Source organism: Adelges cooleyi, unplaced genomic scaffold (assembly GCF_023614345.1).
Source record: "Adelges cooleyi isolate 19-005CV unplaced genomic scaffold, UGA_ACOO_1.1 ACOO_flye_CR_arks_rails_tigmint_CR_PRNA_247, whole genome shotgun sequence".
NCBI classification, from domain to species: domain Eukaryota; kingdom Metazoa; phylum Arthropoda; class Insecta; order Hemiptera; family Adelgidae; genus Adelges; species Adelges cooleyi.
This window is the reverse complement of record NW_026095912.1, coordinates 6,333,870-6,355,200: the sequence shown is the minus strand read 5'-3', so window position 1 is coordinate 6,355,200 and position 21,331 is coordinate 6,333,870. Positions and strand designations below refer to the sequence as shown.

General features: G+C 38.2%; 2 protein-coding genes across 6 annotated transcripts; one reads left to right on the top strand and one right to left on the bottom strand.

Moving 5' to 3' along the window:
* The first annotated feature begins 181 nt into the window (after positions 1–181).
* Positions 182–13,668, top strand: LOC126836542 (transcriptional regulator ovo-like). 2 transcript variants are annotated; one of them, XM_050570043.1, is made up of 8 exons: positions 182–795; positions 8,791–10,094; positions 10,163–10,432; positions 10,665–10,907; positions 10,984–11,356; positions 11,449–11,573; positions 11,841–11,999; positions 12,401–13,668. In XM_050570043.1, the coding sequence occupies exons 1-8, from the start codon at positions 624–626 to the stop codon at positions 12,452–12,454; spliced, it is 2,700 nt and encodes an 899-aa protein (XP_050426000.1). In that variant the 5' UTR covers positions 182–623; the 3' UTR covers positions 12,455–13,668. The 2 variants fall into 2 exon arrangements, with proteins under 2 accessions (XP_050426000.1, XP_050426001.1); XM_050570044.1 differs by having other exon boundaries at positions 10,665–10,838; positions 12,401–13,667.
* Positions 13,669–14,648: 980 nt separating this feature from the next.
* LOC126837056 (uncharacterized) lies at positions 14,649–21,321 on the bottom strand. Of its 4 annotated transcripts, none has more exons than XM_050570786.1 (3): positions 20,982–21,003; positions 20,292–20,346; positions 14,649–19,302 (listed from the first exon to the last, which is right to left on the bottom strand). In XM_050570786.1, the coding sequence occupies exon 3, from the start codon at positions 19,268–19,270 to the stop codon at positions 17,231–17,233; it is 2,040 nt and encodes a 679-aa protein (XP_050426743.1). In that variant the 5' UTR covers positions 19,271–19,302; positions 20,292–20,346; positions 20,982–21,003; the 3' UTR covers positions 14,649–17,230. The 4 variants fall into 4 exon arrangements, with proteins under 4 accessions (XP_050426743.1, XP_050426745.1, XP_050426744.1 ...); XM_050570788.1 differs by lacking the exon at positions 20,982–21,003 and adding an exon at positions 20,719–20,889; XM_050570787.1 differs by lacking the exon at positions 20,982–21,003 and adding an exon at positions 20,523–20,545.
* Positions 21,322–21,331: the final 10 nt, after the last annotated feature.

The window sequence follows — 21,331 nt, the reverse complement described above, 5'->3', positions numbered from 1 at the left end:
TACCACTATACCTATACAGCGTGTATAATACAACCGAGAACCGTGATCTTGGCAGTGGTGCAGTCTTCCCGTCCTCCACCGCCAGGATTGTACCTACTACAAGCCATGTTATATGCATACCCCCACCTACGCCCGTAGCCACCGCCGCCGCCGCTACAGGCAGACCCGAGGACCTTCGGACCGGCAACACAGAGTCCGCCATCAGTTCGCCGTTGCGTACCGTCGTCGATTGATCGTGTCGTATCGCACGACCGCCGTGACCGTGATTTTTGGCCCAAGAGCTGTTTTATATTATATTCTCACCACAACCTGTCCAGAATCTCTAGTGTCGTTGTCGATATTACAGTGTGTCTCTTCGTTGTGATTATTGTCGTTTTGGATATTTTTATATTTTGGTTTTAATCGAATAATATAATATCGTTTATACATTTTTGCGGAAAATGGTGGTCGACATAAGTGTGTTCGGTTACGTGCCGCCGGCGCGGTTAGCTGTGTCCATATAGCACGAAGACTGTTTTCGGATTGCTATACCTATTGCCAATACAACTTTAACACTGTTCGCGTAATAACATTATTTTGATTTTTTATTATTGTATTACCGCGTTCGTCTGACCGGCCGAATCATGCCCAAGATATTCCTCATAAAAAACCGGTTGCACCAGCAACAGCAGAAACTGTTGGAGAACCAAAAGGGAAACTCGCAACCCACCGACCCGTTGATACAACAGTACGATCATCACCACCACAGCCGGCTACAGTCTCCGCCGCTGTCTTTAGTACACGGAAAACATCAAGGTGAGCCCAATCAAAACAATAATAATATACTCTTAGAACCAAAAATAAAAATATATTTATATCTTTATCATTTAAATCGATCACTGTATTTGTAAATTGACTCGGCGAACGACGGCCGCGACGGTGCCCGTGTCCAAGCTCGCTCGCTCTAGGAACACTTACGGTGACTGACATACATAGACTTAGACGCGGCGGTCGCTTGAGGCACCAGATATAATATTTTAGTATAATGTACCTATAACATAGCTGATAATGATATTAATATTATGGCGTTGAGCTTATCTGGTAAATATTGTTTTGTTAATGTTTTCGGCACCGTCACCCCACGTCTTTGATGATGTTCATATTGTATTCATGTTTTATTATTATTTTAATATTATATATTATTATTACTATATACCGCGTTGTTGGTCGTCTGTATTAAAGTCTCTGCGGGTGGGAACTTCAACGCCAGTGCACAAAAGTGTTGCGCTCCGTTTGGATTATTACAGATCGATAGATAGGCCTTATACAACACATAGCGTTACATTGTTTTTTTAAAATTTATTATTATTACATATTATTATCGTCTTATAGTAGTACATTGTATACGAGCTTATACGGAGTTTTTTCATAATAATAATATTAGACAAATGTCAGCGACATATTATTATTAGATTTAATGACGTTCCCGTACAGTCGTCTCTCTCTGGCTCTTTCGAATTCGTTAATAGTTTTTCTACAATATTATTATTATTATTATTATGTGCTTCTTAACGACTGCCTACGATGACGGGCGATTAATTAATTTCTCATTATTAGCTTCCTGTAGAATTCGCGGAATGCGTTTATGGGTCGCAACACCGGCAATTGCCTGTATATTTTAATAATAATATAATATAATAGTGTACATTTATATTCAAGCCGGAATAACATTGTCGAAAGCGTTTAGGCCGTCGGATACGCCCGCAAACATCCGGAGCAATAAGTAAAAAAAAAAAAAAACGTTAAGGATAAGAAAGCATAACAAAAAAAAACAATTTAATTCTATTTTTTTTATCCTCTTCCTTAGTTTTTCTTTGTATTGTTGCCGTTTGTTGTTTACACAATATTGAAATTTGGCGGGACGGTTGGCGGATACCAGGAATTTCTAAGGTACTCGCGCGCCGTACGGTAGTTGACCTTTTTCTACCCACGATAAATCTTATGGTTTTCAACGACTTGCATGTGTACGGAACAGGTACGCGCCAGCAGTGGCCAGAATATTATATACAGGAAACATACATTTCATACTTCCTGGCTAACCCCCGGGACCACCGTCGAGATCAGGACAATGAGCCAGGACCGAATCCGGTGTCTCTGCGATCCTTGTTTTAAGTCCCTTTCCGACCTTGACCGGGGTCCGTTGATCGAACAATATATAAATGCGGTTTGGGTTTCCCATTCAATAATACAATAATCAGCAATATTCGAATCCATTTTTTTGTGTCTATCTAGTCGATCGAGTCGAAACTAGACTATCAATCATCGAATTTTTTATGTCCCAAGGAGAGAGAGAGAGAGAGAGAGAGCCCATACTTAGGGTATAAGTAGGCTATACAGGCGGCCGTGTTAAGCTAATTACAATATTCGTATACTCCACGACGTAGGTAGATAATATTAATGTATACAGCCTGGCCGAGGCGAATAACAGACGAGTAAAGGGGAACCTGTTGTGCGTTTTTGGCCGCCGGTCGTCGTCGGTATGTTATTATACTTTCTTTGGATTTCTCGACTGGCAACAGTGCACGGCTAAATAATATACAACGTCCTCTGACTTTAAAAGACCGGCCAAAAGTTAGAGCTCTTGACGTTCTCGGCGAAAAATCAATTTTTTTTTTCATCCACATAAATGCGACTGTGGTGTAGGCGTCCGTCTCGTGAGAAACCGGTTTTATCCCGTTAGTCGCAACACCGTCAGTAGCGCTGGCAACGTTATAGCTATGCCTATACGTTTTCTTAGGCCTGTGTATACGTACGAGCAAAACGGTCAGAGAGGAAACGATTTTCGCGAGAAAAAAAACGTAAGCCGAACAATACAAAAATGTATAATACACTTATTGTATGTACATACAGAGGAGTGCGGTACATTATAAATAAAAAAAAATGAGTAAAAAAAACAAGGTCAATTTCGTTTCGCTTCACGGCTCGTTGTTACTACCGCCGCGGGTTCAACGCTCCGAAGACACTTGCCGTCGGTTGGTCAGCAAACTGGCACAATGCGCGTTCCGACGATTTGCTCGTAATAATTATACCACAGTCTTCTTTCATGCTTGTTTTTTTTTTCTTAATAACAATATTCTTTCGGTCGTTTTTCATGTCTTGTTTTTTTTTTTTTGTCTTTTTACAAATTATTCGCCGCGCTACACGGTACCGTGATTTTTCCCATCGTCGCGTTTTCCTTCCCCTACCCCCTTCCCCCTGTCGGCCGCCATCTTGCACCGCAACCCGCTATGCAAACGTCCGCGGTTTTTCCGCTTGCCGAGCACACAGACGTTTTGCCCGCAACGACATAGACCTCAACCGCGGTCGACTGTCAACCTGAGCGACCGTGACTTTGAACGCTCCTCCTCGGTAACTACACCGAACCATTGGCCATATTATTATGAGCACGGTTGCTTTAACGTGATTTTAAAAAAAAAAACCTATTATTTATCACAAACCAGACGTGTCGCGAATACAACGGTAAGAGTCGAGGCCGGCGACGGCTACCGTACGCTACATTATTATGGCCCAAAGGCATGCACACGTCTAGCTGGCGGTTGCTGAAACCTTGGTAGGATATCCGAGCTCGCAAGGCCTCAAACTAGTGGCAATGCTAAACACATTATCAAATAGGAAGTTTACGGGCGGCATATTATATTTTTACAGGAAACGTCTTAACGTCGGTTAACCGAACACACACGGTCGAGAGTTAAAAAACGAATATCATTTTTTTTTCTTTTCTCGTCATCATAGTATTGTACGCCTACGCATGAAAGACCTGCTCGTTTAGGAGCCGAACGCGTTTAATGAACGTTCTACGTGAATGGATAAATGTACCGAAAGCGAGGGTGAAAATTCGGTTGAATAGTATTATTTTTTCCACACATATTATTATTATTATTAACCTAACCGGCTGTATTGTTCGACTGTGTAACGCGCGATATGGGAACGTCGAAATTCTTCTCACACACTCACTCACTCTCCCTCTATCTTTGTTTGTCTCTGATGAGATGTCCCTACCCGCTTAGGGGTAGGACTGCCACCGTTGCCGCGTAGGACACAGGTGGACTAGACCGCGGTGTACAGGTGCCCCCAAATCAGTGCGCCTATTGTGCCAGTAGTTCTCAGATACGCGAAGGGTGTGCTGGTCGTATAAAAGATTTTAACGATCCTCCATTGTTGCTGTGATAACAATCCGTTTAGTCTTAAAAAAAAAAAGATAAATAATAATAATAACATTACCGGTTTTTCACCATAGCAGGTGTTAGCAGTGTTTACCTACCTATTATTATTATGATAATGTACTTAGGTAAACGATATAATCGTTTTAATTATTTATAACAAATCAAATATTATACAGAAAAACACACAGCTATCTCGTTGCCAGCTTTCTTGATCCGCTGTATACAAATGTTTTACCATTAACTAAACCGTAACCGTGTTACCTGCCGTCGAATGGGATAGGCACTTGGCACGCCGTGATACTTATCGAAGCGCAAAACCGGACCACTTTCTACGCGGGTTTAATATGATATTTTATTATGCACGCTCCCGGCTCAACCGACATACTATACCCGATTTTATGAAAATTCCTTATCGACAACACAGTGGTAGAATTCAAATTTAGGGGGCATAAAATAGGAAGTAGAAACGCTGGGAACTTTGTAAAATATGTGCGATTATAATGTACGTATCATTATTATTCTAATGATGGTATTATTATAATATTATATTGTATAGATAATAATAGTAACGGTGGAAGTGGTAGCGGTGCGGGCGAAGAGAGGGGAGTGGAACCCGTAAGACGTGAATCACTGTTATAGTCGGTCCGTAGTTTTCTTTTGTCCCCCCCCCCTCCCCGGCGTAACCGTACATGTTGTATATACATCTTATATACTATCGGTATAATATATGTATATAATATTATATATATATATATATATACAGTGCTTCCACCTCCTTGCAGACACCGGCACTGCCGCCGCCGCCGTCGTCGATGGTATCTCGTGCGGCCGTTAGCCGTAGCCGTCGTAATGAACCTGAAACGAGTTTTACCTTGAAATCTATTGAGGTGTGTACACGGGTGGACACAGAACCGACTGGGAAGAGAGAGAGAGAGAGAGCTACTTGCCGAGGCGGCAACCGCAACCAATGCCAGAACGTCGTTATTATTATTACTCTTGAGATTTTTTTTCTTACATTATTCTACACGGCTCTCCGTGTCCGAGGTATGTGGACCACCGCCATGTACACACACTTTCGGTTGTACGCTCCAGGATAAAAGAAAACCAGCCCGAACGCTCGTCCGCACAATACAAAGCGTCTAGGTTTGACTTTTCAAAGGGACGCGTACACCGATGAATATTTTATACAGATTTGTTATTTCGCTAAAACTAAAAAAATCCAACCGGCTGTAAAGCGCCAAGGCCGGCGACGGGCACCCACATTGTACCTAGCCGAAAAACAACAAAAACGGTATATAATTATTAAATGTGTATCGAAACGCAGACGGAGACCGTTCATTGGCGAAAACACAATGTATTTTTGTGTGTGCGTGGTCTCGAGGACGGACAAATAATAATAATTAACAGTCTGACGATTTTTCTATGCGTGTGTGCGTTTTTTTTTTTGTGTTTTTTAATTCGCCTATCCGGATAAAGCCATCGGACTCGGCGGAGGACGTCGCCAATTCTACGGCCTCGTCCTTTGCCGTCACGGCCACCGCCACCGCCCACGCATTCTAGCGGTTTTTGTTTTTTTTTTATTCCTCTTGGCCTCACGACCCGGGGACAATGGCACTGTATACTGTACAGTGTGTATATAATCATATTATTATAAATAATTTATGTACACCGAAAACGTGAGGCGGAATATCGTCGTCGTCGTCGTCGTGGTCGTGGTCGTCCGTAATAAAATATCGGCCCTACTTCTTTATTATCTGCCGCACGACCGCCCCCTTCGAAAACCGTAGGTACGGGTTTAAGTGCATTGCGGCACACGTTAAAACATATAAAATACATATGTCGTGGAAGGCAAAGAAACCTACATTATGGACATCTGCGCGATAAAATATAATAATATGTGTCTTATGTGCATTGGCACGGTTCAAATCTGATGACATTAACAGAGGGTACAGAAGAATATCCAAAACTCCTTCGATTCGACTATCGATCAGTTTGGCTTGCCAAGAACTACCATTCCAATGGGTAATGGCTGTCTGTGACTTGGCTTAAGTAAAAATAATAATAAGCGGTGCGTTCAAATCTCCGGCAACACTGCGGTCAGCACACGCCTCGTGTCGTTTTACTACAATGTATAGAGAGGCAGTTACATACAGTGTGTTTTGACCATATGTGGAACGCACGTGTGCGAATCGACTCCATCTCAGAAATTCGTGCCCGGACGAAAATTCTGAGGTTTGTCCACCTAAACCGCATTAAAATACCAGTATATATACACACACTAATACAATGCTAGTGTTGAATGTATAGGTAGGTAGGTACGATATAGCGGTGACACGACCAAAATGTGTGGACTCCTCGACGTCATATCCCGTTATGACGTGGCCAAACGTTTCAGTGTATTGTAACGGTCTTCCTTGCTATATACTACTGTCGTTAGATAAATCATTATGTGTAGTTTTGTATATTTGTTTTTCTGTTGTTCGACACGACGTGTATTTGCTTACTCGTTAACGCACATAACTATACTCGTATTATTATATTATACTCGAGTGAAGAGAAAAATAAATCAACCCACACGATCTGCCGAAAACAAGTCGTCTTTTTGGCAGACATTTACAAAAAAAAAATATTTAAATATACTTCTATAATGTCTATATAATAAGTAATACAAGGATAACAATTACAATATATATAAGTACCTAAATCGTATTGTGTCTGATGCGTTAATCGCGTCACCGGCCACACTATATGTATATACATATAATAGAAACCGTTTTCCGATGGTAGAATTCGATAGGTAAATTTCAAACGACTGCACCAAACATATTATTGTTATTAAATTGTATATATTCCTCTGTCTATCTTGTGCGACAACAATGCCTGCCGTCGCACATACACCGACTGTCCTTGGGAGATTTTAACGACCGCGACCATTATGTACCGACGTCGAACACACTCTCACACACACACACACACACACACACACACACACATACCTACATACAGAGTATAATATATGAACTTTGCCTTGAACTTGGTTAATGATTTCAAATTCACCGAATACATTTCGCACGGTATCCGATGTATGTACCTCCACGTCGCGCATATGTACATATATCTATACATTTATAATTGCACACACACACACACACACACACACATGCTTAGGTAGGTAGTATCTGTAAAGAATATAAAAAAAATACAAGTTTTTCCAGTCACGTTCTCGGTTTTATTCGCACAAACGAATACATACACAGAACCTGTACTTTTATAATACTATTCCGTTTTTTAGTCTCATTTATACATTTTGATTCAAGATGTAAAGACAAACAAAACCAGTGACAGTTTATAATATTTCATTATATTAGTGGGTAGGTACGAAAAAATACTACCGGCTTGTTCTATACCATCATCGACGTGTAGTAAAACATTATATTACGTACAATAAGATACGGGCACATAAAACAAATTAACGTTATCCGTCAGTTGGCGGACAACTTTTTTTTGCTATTACCTCACTAGAAATGTATTTTGCGGTACCCAAAAGCGTTTGGCTGTTGTGCGTGCGTCGACGAGTGCAACGACTTTGATCGTTTCGGTTGTGTGATTGCCACACTATTTACCATACTTATGTATAATAGTTGTGTTGGGTTTTTCTCCTCGATTTCCTATTTGGTTCGTCACCGCGTTAACTCGGCCAGCGGAACGATGCGAAGGCCCAAAGAGGAGAAAAAGCGTCTTAGCACAGGAGTTTCCAATGTCGTTTCCTCTCGATGAACACCGTACAGCCTCCCGCCTGTGTTTAATCATAGGCAATCCGGTTAGAACCGTTGGCTCTCTGGTCGTGACTCGTGACGCGACCAAAACGGGTCCGACGCGAACCGTGATGGTTTTTTTATTACTACTATAGACGTACATCATATTATAAGCCGCCGTCGCCGCCGCGTCCTACTTACAAATGTGAAAAATATTATTATATTTTTTTTTCAACGGAGAAACCGTCGGTGAATAATTTTGTATACAAAGTAGGCGATTATTTTTTAACGGCTCCGAAATACGATTTTGGGATTATCGAATGTACTTTAGGGCTGTTGGTTTATTTATTTTTCACAACCCGTGTAAAAGGAAAAAAAAAATTGTAATATATTTTAAAAAAACTATCGCCCGATGCTGACGGGCTTTTGTCGGCGTACCTAATTACCGTACTTTGTGGTGTTATATTGTATTATACTGTCGGGGTTTGGGTCGCCTACACACAATGGGTACGCTTGTCCTTGACAGTCTTAGGGAGACGTCTTTTGGTGTCCCGTCCTGGCCGTACGGTGAATTATGGTTTTATTGTTTTGCGGCTGGCAGAAGGGTTATACGACCACCGCAGCTCATCCAAGCGGTTCTTTTACCTCACCGGCCCATTTGTCGGACGACCTCGACGGCTTACGATTGAACCGCGATATGACCTTGCCCGGGCAAGTGGGTTAAGGGGCTGGATATATATATATATATATATATATATAGCGGGAATCGGGTGCACGGATCTAAGCCACTTGTGTTTATTCGGTACTAATTTGCTTCGTTTTTTTTTTACCAGATAAGAACGTATGCAGAGTAGCGGACGACGACGATGAAGACCGGATCAGCGGCTTCGAACCGGATTTGCGGAATAGATCCGTATCGCCGCCCGTTCGCCGTGTCTGTCCGGCGGCCGTATCGCCCGCGGCAGTCGCAATCATCCCCAGCCCACCATCACCGGACTGGAACCCGCCGCCCAAGCGACGGTTCATATCCACCTCGGACGGCGACAACATACCGTACGGCAGCAAGGACAGCTTACAGATAACCCGGCAGACGGAACCGCCGGCGCCAGTTGCCGTCAAGGTAGAAGAAGACGCGAGCTCGACGCCGAGTCCGGAACCCGCCACTGAGCCCAAGCTCCAACTTCCACCGCCACTACCGACACCCAAATGTCATCCAGTGTCCGTCATCCAACGCACCCCGGCTCCGGCCATGGTCAAGTCCCCTCGGCCCGCCGGACCGGCTGCACAATCTCCTTCACCGTCGCCGACGGTTCAAGAACCGGAACAGGACGCTCCTATCGACTATCACGTGCCCAAAAAAGAGTCAGACTTCGACATGGAAATTGTTAAAGCCATCAAGAACAAGTTTACCATCACTCTCCGAGGCCAACTGGTATCGGCGCCCAACGGTATTATCACCGCGGCGGCCGGACGGGGCCGGAGCAGTGGCGGCCAGCAAGGTGCCGGCGGTGGTAGCGGAGGTGGCGGCGGCGGCTCCAACTCAGGTGCCAACCGAGGGTCGTCGCTGCACTCTTACACGCTCGGTGGAGGAGGCGGTGGTGGTCCGGGTCTTCTCGGTAGTGGAGGCGGTGCGGGCGGTGGAATGGCCCCAGGAGGTGGCGGCATGAACCCTGGCGGCAACGGCAAGCATTTCGGCGGGCCCAACAGTCCCGTATCGCTGCCGCCGTTCCACGAGAGCCTGATCAAGTCCGGTGGAAACTGTTACTCTGCTCAGTACAATAACCAGTATCATCTGATGATGTCTGAACAGCTGTGTTTCAACAACAATGACACGGGACAGACACCAACGACCACAGGCGGTGGCGGCCCGTTTTCCATAGGGCTAGACGGTCCGCCCAAGCAGTACTCGCTGCTTCAGAACGCCTCATCGTTGGGCATCGACATCAAGGAAGACGACTGTGAAGATCTGTCCAGTTACGTCAAGGAACCTAACGGTTTCGACACTCTGATGGCCGACTCTGAGAACGGTACGTCTAACGACCCCCTGCAGTTCACCGCCACTCTGACGTTTGCCGGACCCACCGATCCCGATTTCTTAGAAAGTCTAACCGATGCCGCCGAGCTGTTCTTCAAGGAGGTATGTACTTAATATTTATTTAAAAAAACCATTTGTTACGCGTTCTAACACGATGTTTTTCGTTTTAGCCTCAAGAATGTATACCTCCGACCATGGTCGAACAGCCCATGCACATGTTCAACGAACACCGAAACGGATTTTCCGAATCTCAGTCGGAAAAGCGTAATTACTTGCAACAAAACGGTAGTAGCGCCGTCGGTCAGTCGGTGTGCCGTAACAACTACAACAACTACGAGATGTCAAAAGACCGATTGTCGCACGGCAGCTTCGACGATTCAAACCAACAACTTCAACAGTTACAGATACAAGTGCAACTGCAACAACCCCAAAACGTAGACGTAAGAACGCATTATCATCTTATCAAAAAAAACCTTTATTGGCGAAAATCGATCAAAATATTTTTTAAGACTTGAATTCATCATAAATTTTAAAAAAATCGTTAAATTTAACATAGCTCTAAGTAGTTAAATACTTTAAAGCAAAGACGATGTGAGAAACTAAGTTCCTACCCCGATTTGCGCCAATGACTCGTACGAGTTGGACAAAACATTTAACCGGTTTGTTTTATAGGGTTGCGGCCAGATGATGTTGTCGCCGGGTCTGTCGTCGCTGGAAATGGACTCCAATACCAGCATGTCTGCCCCGTCGCCGGCTAGCGTGAGCATGGACGGCACAGTCTCGCCATCGCAAAACGGCAAGGACAACAGCAACTCCTCGTTAGACGTGAGAGTCCTACAACATAGGGTGAGAAAGACCACCCCACCCGTAGAGAAACCCAAATATTCTTCTTTCGCCAGTAAACTCACGGCAAAAGTACATATTTGTTTTTCCCCGCGTGCCTTGCCCAGTACAGTCTCGCTATAACGATTCGCTTGTTTGTTTTCCACAGCTCGGTCTACCCAACGACTTGCCCTTCGAGTTCGTCAACGGCGGCCACGGCATCAAAAATCCGCTGGCCAATCACGACACCCTGCCTCCCCCGGCTTTGGGCAGATCCCCCGTCACGTCGGCCACCGAACCCGAGAGGATTTTACCCACTTCGGGTACCAATTCGGATTCGTCGGCTTCCCCGTCCACCGAGATCGGCCACAAGTCCGGGTCCAAGTTCTGCTGTAACCTGTGCTCCAAGACTTTCAACCTGCAACGTTTGTTGAACAGACACATGAAATGCCACAGCGACGTCAAGCGATACCTGTGCACGTTCTGCGGCAAAGGTTTCAACGACACGTTCGACCTGAAGCGACATACCCGAACCCACACAGGTAATTAAACGCACAGTTCATCGCCGCGCAAAAGGCACATTCACGTTCAAAAAGCATATCATATAATGTATACCTCTTATGTTATCTTTCAGGCGTTCGACCCTACAAGTGCAATTTGTGCGAGAAGTCGTTCACCCAACGATGCTCGCTTGAGTCTCACTGTTTGAAAGTGCACGGCGTACACCATCAGTACGCGTACAAAGAGAGAAGAACAAAGGTGAGCATCGTTTTGATGATAATAATTGAACATTGGTCGTTTCGTAAAGGGCTTAAGTAAAAAATGTACAAACGGTGTTATTATTGCAACGCTAATAATTCTTTATGATAAATTCGGCTGTTGCAATGTCACTTATTCTGACTGAAGCTCTTTTCGCAATGACAGTTTCATTTAATTGTATCTGGTGTTAAAGATATGGCCTATACTATACCTAGGCCATAAATTTAGACATTGACTGCTTAATAACCCGTCGCCTGTGTTTTTCAGATGTACGTTTGCGAAGAGTGCGGACACACGACCAACGAACCCGAAGTGCATTATATTCACTTGAAAGAGAAACACCCGTACAGCCCGGCGCTGCTCAAGTTCTACGACAAGCGACACTTCAAGTTCACAAACTCGAACTTTGCCAACATGTTGCTCCAAGTACGCACATAAATAACAAAAAACATATTTTGAAGAAAAAAAAAACAAACAAGAAACGGGTTAATTGCAATAGTGTTTTTGCTAGACTGACCAAAATAATAATAGAATGTTAATATAAATATTGTATTCGAAAATCATAATATTACTATATAATAATACTATATTAATTAAATAAAATAACGGGCGGTAATTGAAATATCGTTAAACATATTTCACCCGCAACAACCGAATAGCGCACTGCCGTCAGTGTTAACGTTAGTTAATAACTATTATTATTATTATTATTATTATTATTAGTATTACTATCCTCTTAGCCGGACTCGCGTTACATTTACTTTAACGTTATTTTCTTCAAAACAGTAACGAGCTATACGAATATCTCGGTGTGTTTTGGATTTCAGGAACGCGAGGGGCATAAGTCCAATACTTTAAAACGTTTGTCGCAAGTCTGTTGAATCCGGTGGTGATGACGGTTTGTGGTGGTGGACGATGAATGAGTCAACGATTGATAAGTCTTGTAGGTCGGCGATCAAGTTTTTTTTTTGCTTGTTTTTTGTTTTTTTGATAAAGTCATTGGATGTTGTGTTTGTCTTCTATTGATTATTACATAATACTAATTATATTATATTTACAATATGTTGGTATTGTGCGTTAGGATTAGGTTAGTTGTATTTTTTTGTTGTAAATAAACTAAAGAGATAATGAACCGTCGACTCGTGTATGGTGTTCAGTCTATACCTACTATAAGCGCTTAAAAATTATACTGTTAAGCATTTAAACATTTTCCGATAATATATTTTGTACATATTATACCTATTATTTATGTATACAATTATTGATCTTTTATATTTTTATTATACATTTTTACAAATCGGACAAGTTTTTTTTCTTTTAAACGTAATTTTAACGATAACATTGGACATAAAACATTATTTATTGAAGTTCTAGAACATATTATTGTTGTACATTAAATATGAAAAGTAAAAATCCTTTTCATTTTAATTATTGCGATTCTCATTTTTTTTCTTGCCAACAGGGCAAATAGACATAATTGATTACACGCACACACATACTATATAATAATATATCATAATTGTAGATGTGTGTTTATGTGATTTCACTCATACCAAAGTCTTCTGTGCGTTGTCTTGTGGTATATGGGTTTTCTTTAAGAAATTAATATTGATGGTATGATAATATTAAAAAAAATAAAAACTGTAATAAAAATAAATAAATACCTAGTTAATATTTAAACAAACGATTAACGAACCACTTTCGGGTTGGGTATAGTGGTATCCTAAATTATGATATGAACAGGTAGTTATAATATTTAATAAAGTATATATATTTATATGTGTAACCTATATGAAACCGGGTTAAAAGTATTTAATTTATTTATGAGTAACAATGATTATTGTAGCAGTTTAATTTAATTTTAATGTAATTACGAATTAGAGAAGGGAAAGGAGTTTTTTTTTTTGTTAGTTCAAATAATATATTATACATATATAAATTATGATTTTTAGATTATATTTTTTAGATCGTAATGTGAATATAAACCTGTGATACGTTTTCAATTTTTATTCTTATAAGCACATCCTAACTTGTATTATTATTATTAATATTATTTTGTGTCTTGATATTAAGTAAAATGATATTATTTAGTTTGTAGGTAATTTTTACATTTTTATGTTGTATTATTTAAGCATTCTTTATATAATAAAACAATTTTTATAAAAAAAAAAATGATATTTTGTTTTTCAATAGATTATCTGAAATTACAGTATTTGACAACCTGCAGGTACGACGAGACATGCTAAATCATATAAGCAAGACTATTAACAGATGTCTGATAGTCATTATTTAAATGTCTCGTTTTATTTTAGATTCAGAATACTCGTTACCTTTGTAATGTTGTACCATTAGGATTGCTATAGGTACGTCCTCTACCATTTAATTTGGTTATAAATGATATGCCGTCTATCTTTGATAAGTCCATAAAGATATTAATTTAAAATTTTGCCGATAGGTACTAAATACATTTTTATTATAAGATCTTATAAAAGTTTCCTTAACCTTTAAAACAATTTAAATAAACTTAGTAATTGGTGTAACCAACATTTTTTACCAACAAATATAAATAGATGTAGGTATCTACCTAACAGCCAACAGGTACCTAATAAGGCTGATGTCATTTCATTCTCTAAAGTTCAGTCTAAATACGCTTAATTATGAATTTCAAAATATAATTTATAACCAAGTCGATTTAATAAGAGACTTAGTTAATTAAATAACGATTTGGCTTTTCAACAAATATTAATATTGTAACCAATTGTCCAAATACATACCGATAACACCTTTTTATTTTTTATATGCTATAAAAAATAGCATAAGCGAGTATTTTTATAGTAAATTAACCTCATCAACTTCAACATTTGAGTCGTTCATTGTAAAAGTGAATTAACTCCTTTTTACCTAGTTAAATAAACCTAGTTTTTGTTTAATAATAACCAGCGTTAGGTTTCATAGGCACAAGATATAGGTAAGTATACAATGTTCAATAAATAACTCGACAATCTAGAAACAATTTAGTCTTATTTTAATTAAAACACAAATAAAAACATCTAACATGATAATTATAGATGCGCATAAATAATGAATTATACGGTATGGTAACTTTTTTTCATTTTATAATAACAGTATAACAATTAACATAATATCAAAAACTTTAAAAGATAAAAATAACACAATAATTTATTAAACAAAAACAATACTTAACGATTAAAATGTTTACTAAGTGTCCAATCACGTGCAAAAACAAATATAGTGATAATTTATCAAATAAACATAGCCATGTTCGTGTGATTATAACAACAATGAAAGTTTTAGACATAAGTTAGGTGCCAACTTACCTAAAACTTAATATAAATATAATTTAACTAACCGTTAATTTATCACAAAATCTACAAGTAAACTCGTAAAGTAAACGCCCTTTATTAATTTTATAGTCAATATATAACATTAAGGCAACATTGTTCAGTCTCTTAGTTTAAGTTATTTGGTATACAATAAGTTTTAATGTTATTTGAAAAGTATTAACTTTTTTTGTTCATAAAGGCTCTAAATACAAAAGAAAATTAACTATAATTATTTTACGATATTATGCATTTTATGGGCAACTTTAAATATTAAAATAAAATGTTCACAAATAATGTAGGATAGAAAATATTGAAATTCATACTTATTTAATTATTTTTGAAATTATGCTTTTAGATTTTTCGCACATTTTGTTCAGGACCTAGGTACTCTATATTATTCTAGAATATTTAGAGGATGTCCGAGCTATGTCATATTTGTACCAACAAATAAGCTATACAAAATTAAAATTAAAAAGTACACGAAAGATAAAGATTTGCATATGGCGTAGGTAGTTTAGTCGTTAGAAGTGGGTAAATGTGATTTATGGATGTGTTTGTGTGAAGTGAATAATGCAAACGATGGGGACTTGGCTGCTAGTCGTCCTCTTTTGTATGGGATAAGGCGAAGAAGATATTGTAATAAGTTAGGAAAATATAAAATTAATAGAAAATGGAATTAATAGAAAAACCAATATGAAACGGTTTGGATAGACATCTATAAAGAAGAGAAACGATATGAATGATAAAAAAATGATGAATGTTTAAAAGCACAGAAAAATAAGTAGGTAAAGATATTAAATAATATTAATGATATAGACTTTACACTTGATGAATGCAATGCACAATTGTTTTTTAACAGACTATGTGAGTATAGTATAATGATTAAGACTAAAAAACGTCTGCAAGATATTATCCCTAATTAGAGAGGGGCAATCATTGAAATTTTGCATTGCCATAGGTAACTTACCAAATGAGTAGTAATGAGTTGTAATGATATATATATATTATTTAGTTATTAATTAATGCCGTCGTCGATCGTGATATTTGACGCAATTCAGATGTGGTATAACTTACTTGTAAACACAATAGTAAAGATTTATCAAATAAATACATTTCGATTGTTAACAAAATGTTAATCTCCAAGAAAACTATTTGTGACGAGAGTTTAATTAAGAGGACGCCACACTCACAGATTTGTCATTGTAAAACCAAAAGTTAGTATTTGTTGTATCTATATAACGATGTTCATAATTATTATAATATAAAAAATATAATGACACTAATATAAAAATAAACTCTTTTTACATCTTTATTTTATGATTATTTTTCGGGTTGGCAGTATGTTTTAAAAAATAAACATATGGGCGTCCTCTTAGTATTATTTAAAAAATTTAATTTTTAAATTACAAAAATAAACCTTTTGAGTGTTATTTGAGTATCAAATTATAGTTTGTCTATAAGTAAATGTATTTGTTCATCAGTACTAGCCAGTTTAAGGATTTTTTTTGTTGAAAATTTGTTAATTACTCGACCTTTTAGTTTTTAAAATAAGTATTTGATCAATAATGCAATACAAAGAAAGAAAACTGTAAATTATATTTTGTAATTAAATAATTGTTATTGGTAACTTGGAGTTAATTAAAATGTGTTTAGCGATTTGCCAACCCTAGGTTAGAGCAGTCATAATGAAAACTTACTATGATATTATTTTTTTGAATAGATTAACTGGATAGTATGCATCACTTAAAATTAAAACTATATTATTATACTTACTCAACAATAGACTTGGCCTGACTACTTACTTGAGGTAGTGTCTGTTTAGTGTACTCATAGAATAAGTCGAGCAGCCAAAAAGTTCAGAAAATTACCTGTCATCCACATTTGTTTTGTCTGCCATTGACACAAGTTACTTGCTTATATTAATAATTTATTTTAATGTACGTTTAAATTAGATATTTGGTTTCTCATAAGTTACTTTAAAAAATATATATTTATTATTATTAATTATCGGAACAGTCAAATGTAAACTTACTCTATACACCTAGGAGGTGCTCAAAAAAATAAATGTAAATAATTTAGATGTTAATGTGTAATTGTATATAAAAACATTAATATCATTAGAAGAAAAATGCCTAATGAAAAAAATGAAAAGAACTATAAAGTTAATGTAAGAACTAAAAATATCTTGTAACATTAATGTATTCAATAAAAACACTTAATAAAAAAGAATTTAAATTAAATATAGGTATATATATATGAAATATATTTTTATAAATTTAAAAAAACATCTTGTTGAGTTGATTGAACTGAATTTCAGTGTACGAGTTCATTGTTGAACAACTCGTAGACTATACGGTGTCTCAAAACTAGAGTATCATCTTGTGTGTAATCCAGAGGGGCGTTTCTGGCGATGTGTTCGGCATTCACGCAAACGAACACGCCACAGTCATAGTTGTTTGTTTGGGCAGGAGATTGAACTGCTTGCAAAGTCCATTGCACGCAGTCGAACGGGATGTTTTTTTTGTCAGTGTGCTCGACTTCAAGATAAGAGTAAATATCAAGAACGCACTGGGTGTCGCTTGATAATCCCAAGCTATCGTACAAACTGACCGTTTTAGCTTCAAAGTCAATGCACACCAGCCTCCAATGGTTGTCGTTATGTATAGGCACTATCGCCTTCTCCATGCTGAATATGTCCACGTTACGCGTCCATCGAAGCACCCTTCTCAATCCTCCTTTCGCTATCATTGTGCTATAGAAAAAAGTATCGAAAGAATATACTCTGCCGCCGGATCGGGTCTGCACCAAACGCAGATAATGATTGATGGCCTCGTCATTAAACCATACTTTAGGCGAGAACACTGTCAACACGTCTCTCACTTTCAGAGTGCTCTTGGTACCAAAATGCACATTGTCATTCGGATTCATTTGTTTGAATAGATCTTGCATGGAATTCACTAGTTCCAGACAATAGCCCGGAAACAATTTTTCGAAATCAATTTGTACCTCCGTAGGCTCGAGGCTAAAATCGCTAGCATAATCGTCGTCACCATTTTCGTAGTAACCATTGACGTCATCACCATTGTCGCCATTACCATTGTCATCATCACCATTGTCGCCATCACCATTGTCGTCATCACCATTGTAGTCGTAATCTTCATCAAGATTGCTTACCACAATAACATTGTTGGGCGAGCACGGTGGTGAAATACAATTAGAAGAAAGTGAAATAGGAATCGAAGGAGTAAGAGAAGGATTTGTTAAATGAGTAGGAGAGGGTGATGGGTTTGTTAAATGAGTAGGAGAGGAATGACATAAACTTGATGGAGAAGGATAAGAATACTGAGAGAGTGAAGTAGAAGGATATGGAGTCAATGGTCGTGCATCATTTTCGGTTATCACCTTATCCCATTCGTTAGGTGATATCATTAGTATATCGTCGACTGTCACGTTACTGCCATTGGAACGCCGATGTCCACTATCACTATTACTTTTGCGATAGGCGTCTAGATCATAGTCTTCAAAATAATTGTTTAAAGTTCTACTGTCCGATGCAAAACATTCACTGCTGCTGTTGGATTCGTCAGAATTGTCGTTGACTCCATTCTCTTGCCTCCTGCCTCCGGTAGTGGTATTCTTTTTTGATGACCAAAACCTATCATTTAATGGCCATCTGAAGTTTAACGATTCCTGTACAGACGAAGCATACTCAACATTGCATGGAGACAGTCCCGTTGCTGGCCTAGTCGACGGCGATTCAGCATACAACTTCAATATTTTAAGAATTGACTTGTCAAACTTGCCTGATTTGGTCTGAGCATTTTCATCTCCATCGTCCTCACTATATTCCGTGTCAGAATCCCACGACAAACGTTCGTCCCCAATCTCGGCTAGATTTATAGCGACAGTTTGGCGCTTATTTAAAATATTGATAAGATTAGACTCCATGCTTTCGATCATACTATTTAGGCTAGTGGTTTGTTGTTGCTCCTTTTGTTCGCTCATGTTGTTTAGATCACCTATCGGTTGCTCTTTGTGCTCAATAACAGTGTTCAGGTCGGCTGTTAGTTCCTCTAAGTCATCGTCCGAGTACCAATTCCAATCGCCAGACAAATCGAACGGCTGCACAGTGTTGTCAATCGTTGGAATGACAATGCCTTCCAGTTGTTGTGATGAAGACGACAAATTAGAAGCATTGTCTTCTGAGTCACTGATCGATATGATGTCTACAGGTTCTGTCTTAACTCTTCTAGTGGTGCGACTTCTCTTCAATACATTGGAACTAAGTCGAGCGCTAGATTTTTCAGTTTTTTGTTTGCCCCTAATTTTTGAAACGGGTTTTTTTGTTTTCATGTTTGTTTGTTAAAAGAAGAGACACTGACGATCTAGAAAAAAATAAAAAACATAAATTCACAATAATTCATGGTACCCAACATTTGAAATTTGAAACATGTGAACTCATTTTTAATATAGAACATGTTTTAGGGGGTTTGACATTTTTGAGTGTCTTGACACTAATATACCATGTTTACATAAAAATTGTAACTCAATTAATAAATTACTATCGTATAATAATATAACACAAATAAAAAGAAGAGAAAATTGATAACACTACAAATGTAGACATTATAAACAATTTTAAAATATTTGAAGTGTGTTTATTAAGGCAATCCGTTAGCATAGTACTAGAAATTTAGGATCTACTGTACAAAAAAATGTAGTGTTAAAAGATATAGTGAGTAGAAAAAAGTATGGTTGTAACAAATCGAAATAGGCAACAGTTGAATTGTATGACTAAGTGTATAGTGTAAACAAAGGTAGCGAGGATGTAATTAAAATGAGAATGTTGAGATGAAGGTGGAGAGGAATTATAACAAATATATTTTAAAATGTGTAATTAGAACTCAAACTTGGAAGTAGTTTATGGTGTTGCACATCTAACAAGAAAAATTTACCTTTATGATGTATTAAACCTACTATATTATACTATAAAAAGTATAAAAATCAGTTACAACTCTAGTTGAAAACACTTTGAATTAAGATGTGAATAAATTTTAAAAAAAATAGTTATTTAATTTAATTCAATTTAATGTTTTTTTCCCTATTAAAACAAAAAAAAAAATAACTTTTGTACATCAAAAACACTGTATCGTTGATCTATATATTTTATTTTATAATATTATTATTTATTGTTACCTGCTCTTTTATCAAAACCAGTCCAACACTACCAAGGATAACAAAGTGTATTATATATTAATTTAAACTGCTTAGTACTAAATGGATAAATGTTACATAGACAGTTTTAACAATTAGTACATAATAAAAACTAAAATGTGTTGTATTATCTTTCATAAAAAAATTTGTAAATACTCACATTTTATATTACAGATAGCTGTTGAATCTGTAATTCTGAATCATCTCAATTGCACCTAAAAAGGAAAATACAAAACAAATATTAATTATTACGCAGTTCTAGAGCAAAGTAATTTGTGTAAAAATAATATTCAAATTTGGAGTGTTATTTTAAAGTCAAATGACTTTTCCCAACTAGGTTCATTTGACTAAAGTCAAATGAACCTAGTTGGGAAAATATTAGTTAACGTACAAATGTCGTTGTATCTAACAACCGAGTTCAACAAAATTGTATAATCTATTTTTCTACACCCAGCAATCAAGGACTTATCAAGGTTAATGTTTTATTTAAAAAGTTAATGTTTTAGGTTTTCGGATAAAAAAACACAATAACGTTGGCACAGGTCAACAGTCGACATTTGAGATTGTATACGCCCATAAGCAATAACCTTAGGCAAAATATTAATCCCGTCCAAGGTCCGTATTGCACTCGTTGTCGTTGATTTGATAATAATTATGCGATTATGTAAATGAGACAGTCGTCGTCCGGTTAGTGAGATGTTCGATACTTAGGGCGTCATAAATAACAAAACAAAAAAAACAACAAACGAAAATTCATTTTCAAAATTAACCCGAAAAACTTACAACAACTCTTCGGGACGCCATCACACGTGTGACGAGTCACCCGAATGGTAACAACAATATTAGATACCTAAGCATTAAGTGAAAACTGGATATCGGCTAACGACACTTTCTCGTGTCTGGTCTCGTGCAATTGCGCCCTTACCGTTTCGGATGATTTTCCAACGGCGTCTGCCAGGGCCACAGCCGATTTCGTCGAAGCAACAAAAATCCGTTGTCACAGTACACGTGCGACAGACGCGTCCGCTGTCCACAAACAAACACTAAGCGTACGGTCAACCAGGTGCATCGGGACAAAAACGAAACGTCAGTACGGCCGATCGTCGTTGCAGCAATTCGCGGACGGTCGACCCACAGACACGGCAGCTGACGACGGTGAGCGGAGCACACAAAATACCGTTATCAGAGTTTTGTTGTTAT

What these genes read in the sequence shown, in the direction of transcription:
- LOC126836542 (XM_050570043.1), top strand. Translation starts at nt 624, where the DNA reads ATGCCCAAGATATTCCTCATAAAAAACCGGTTGCACCAGCAACAGCAG. An exon ending in CCGAGCTGTTCTTCAAGGAG is followed by an intron (nt 10,095 to 10,162) that starts GTATGTACTTAA and finishes TTTTCGTTTTAG; the next exon opens with CCTCAAGAATGTATACCTCC. An exon ending in ACAAAGAGAGAAGAACAAAG is followed by an intron (nt 11,574 to 11,840) that starts GTGAGCATCGTT and finishes TGTGTTTTTCAG; the next exon opens with ATGTACGTTTGCGAAGAGTG.
- LOC126837056 (XM_050570785.1), bottom strand. Translation starts at nt 19,270, where the DNA reads ATGAAAACAAAAAAACCCGTTTCAAAAATTAGGGGCAAACAAAAAACT.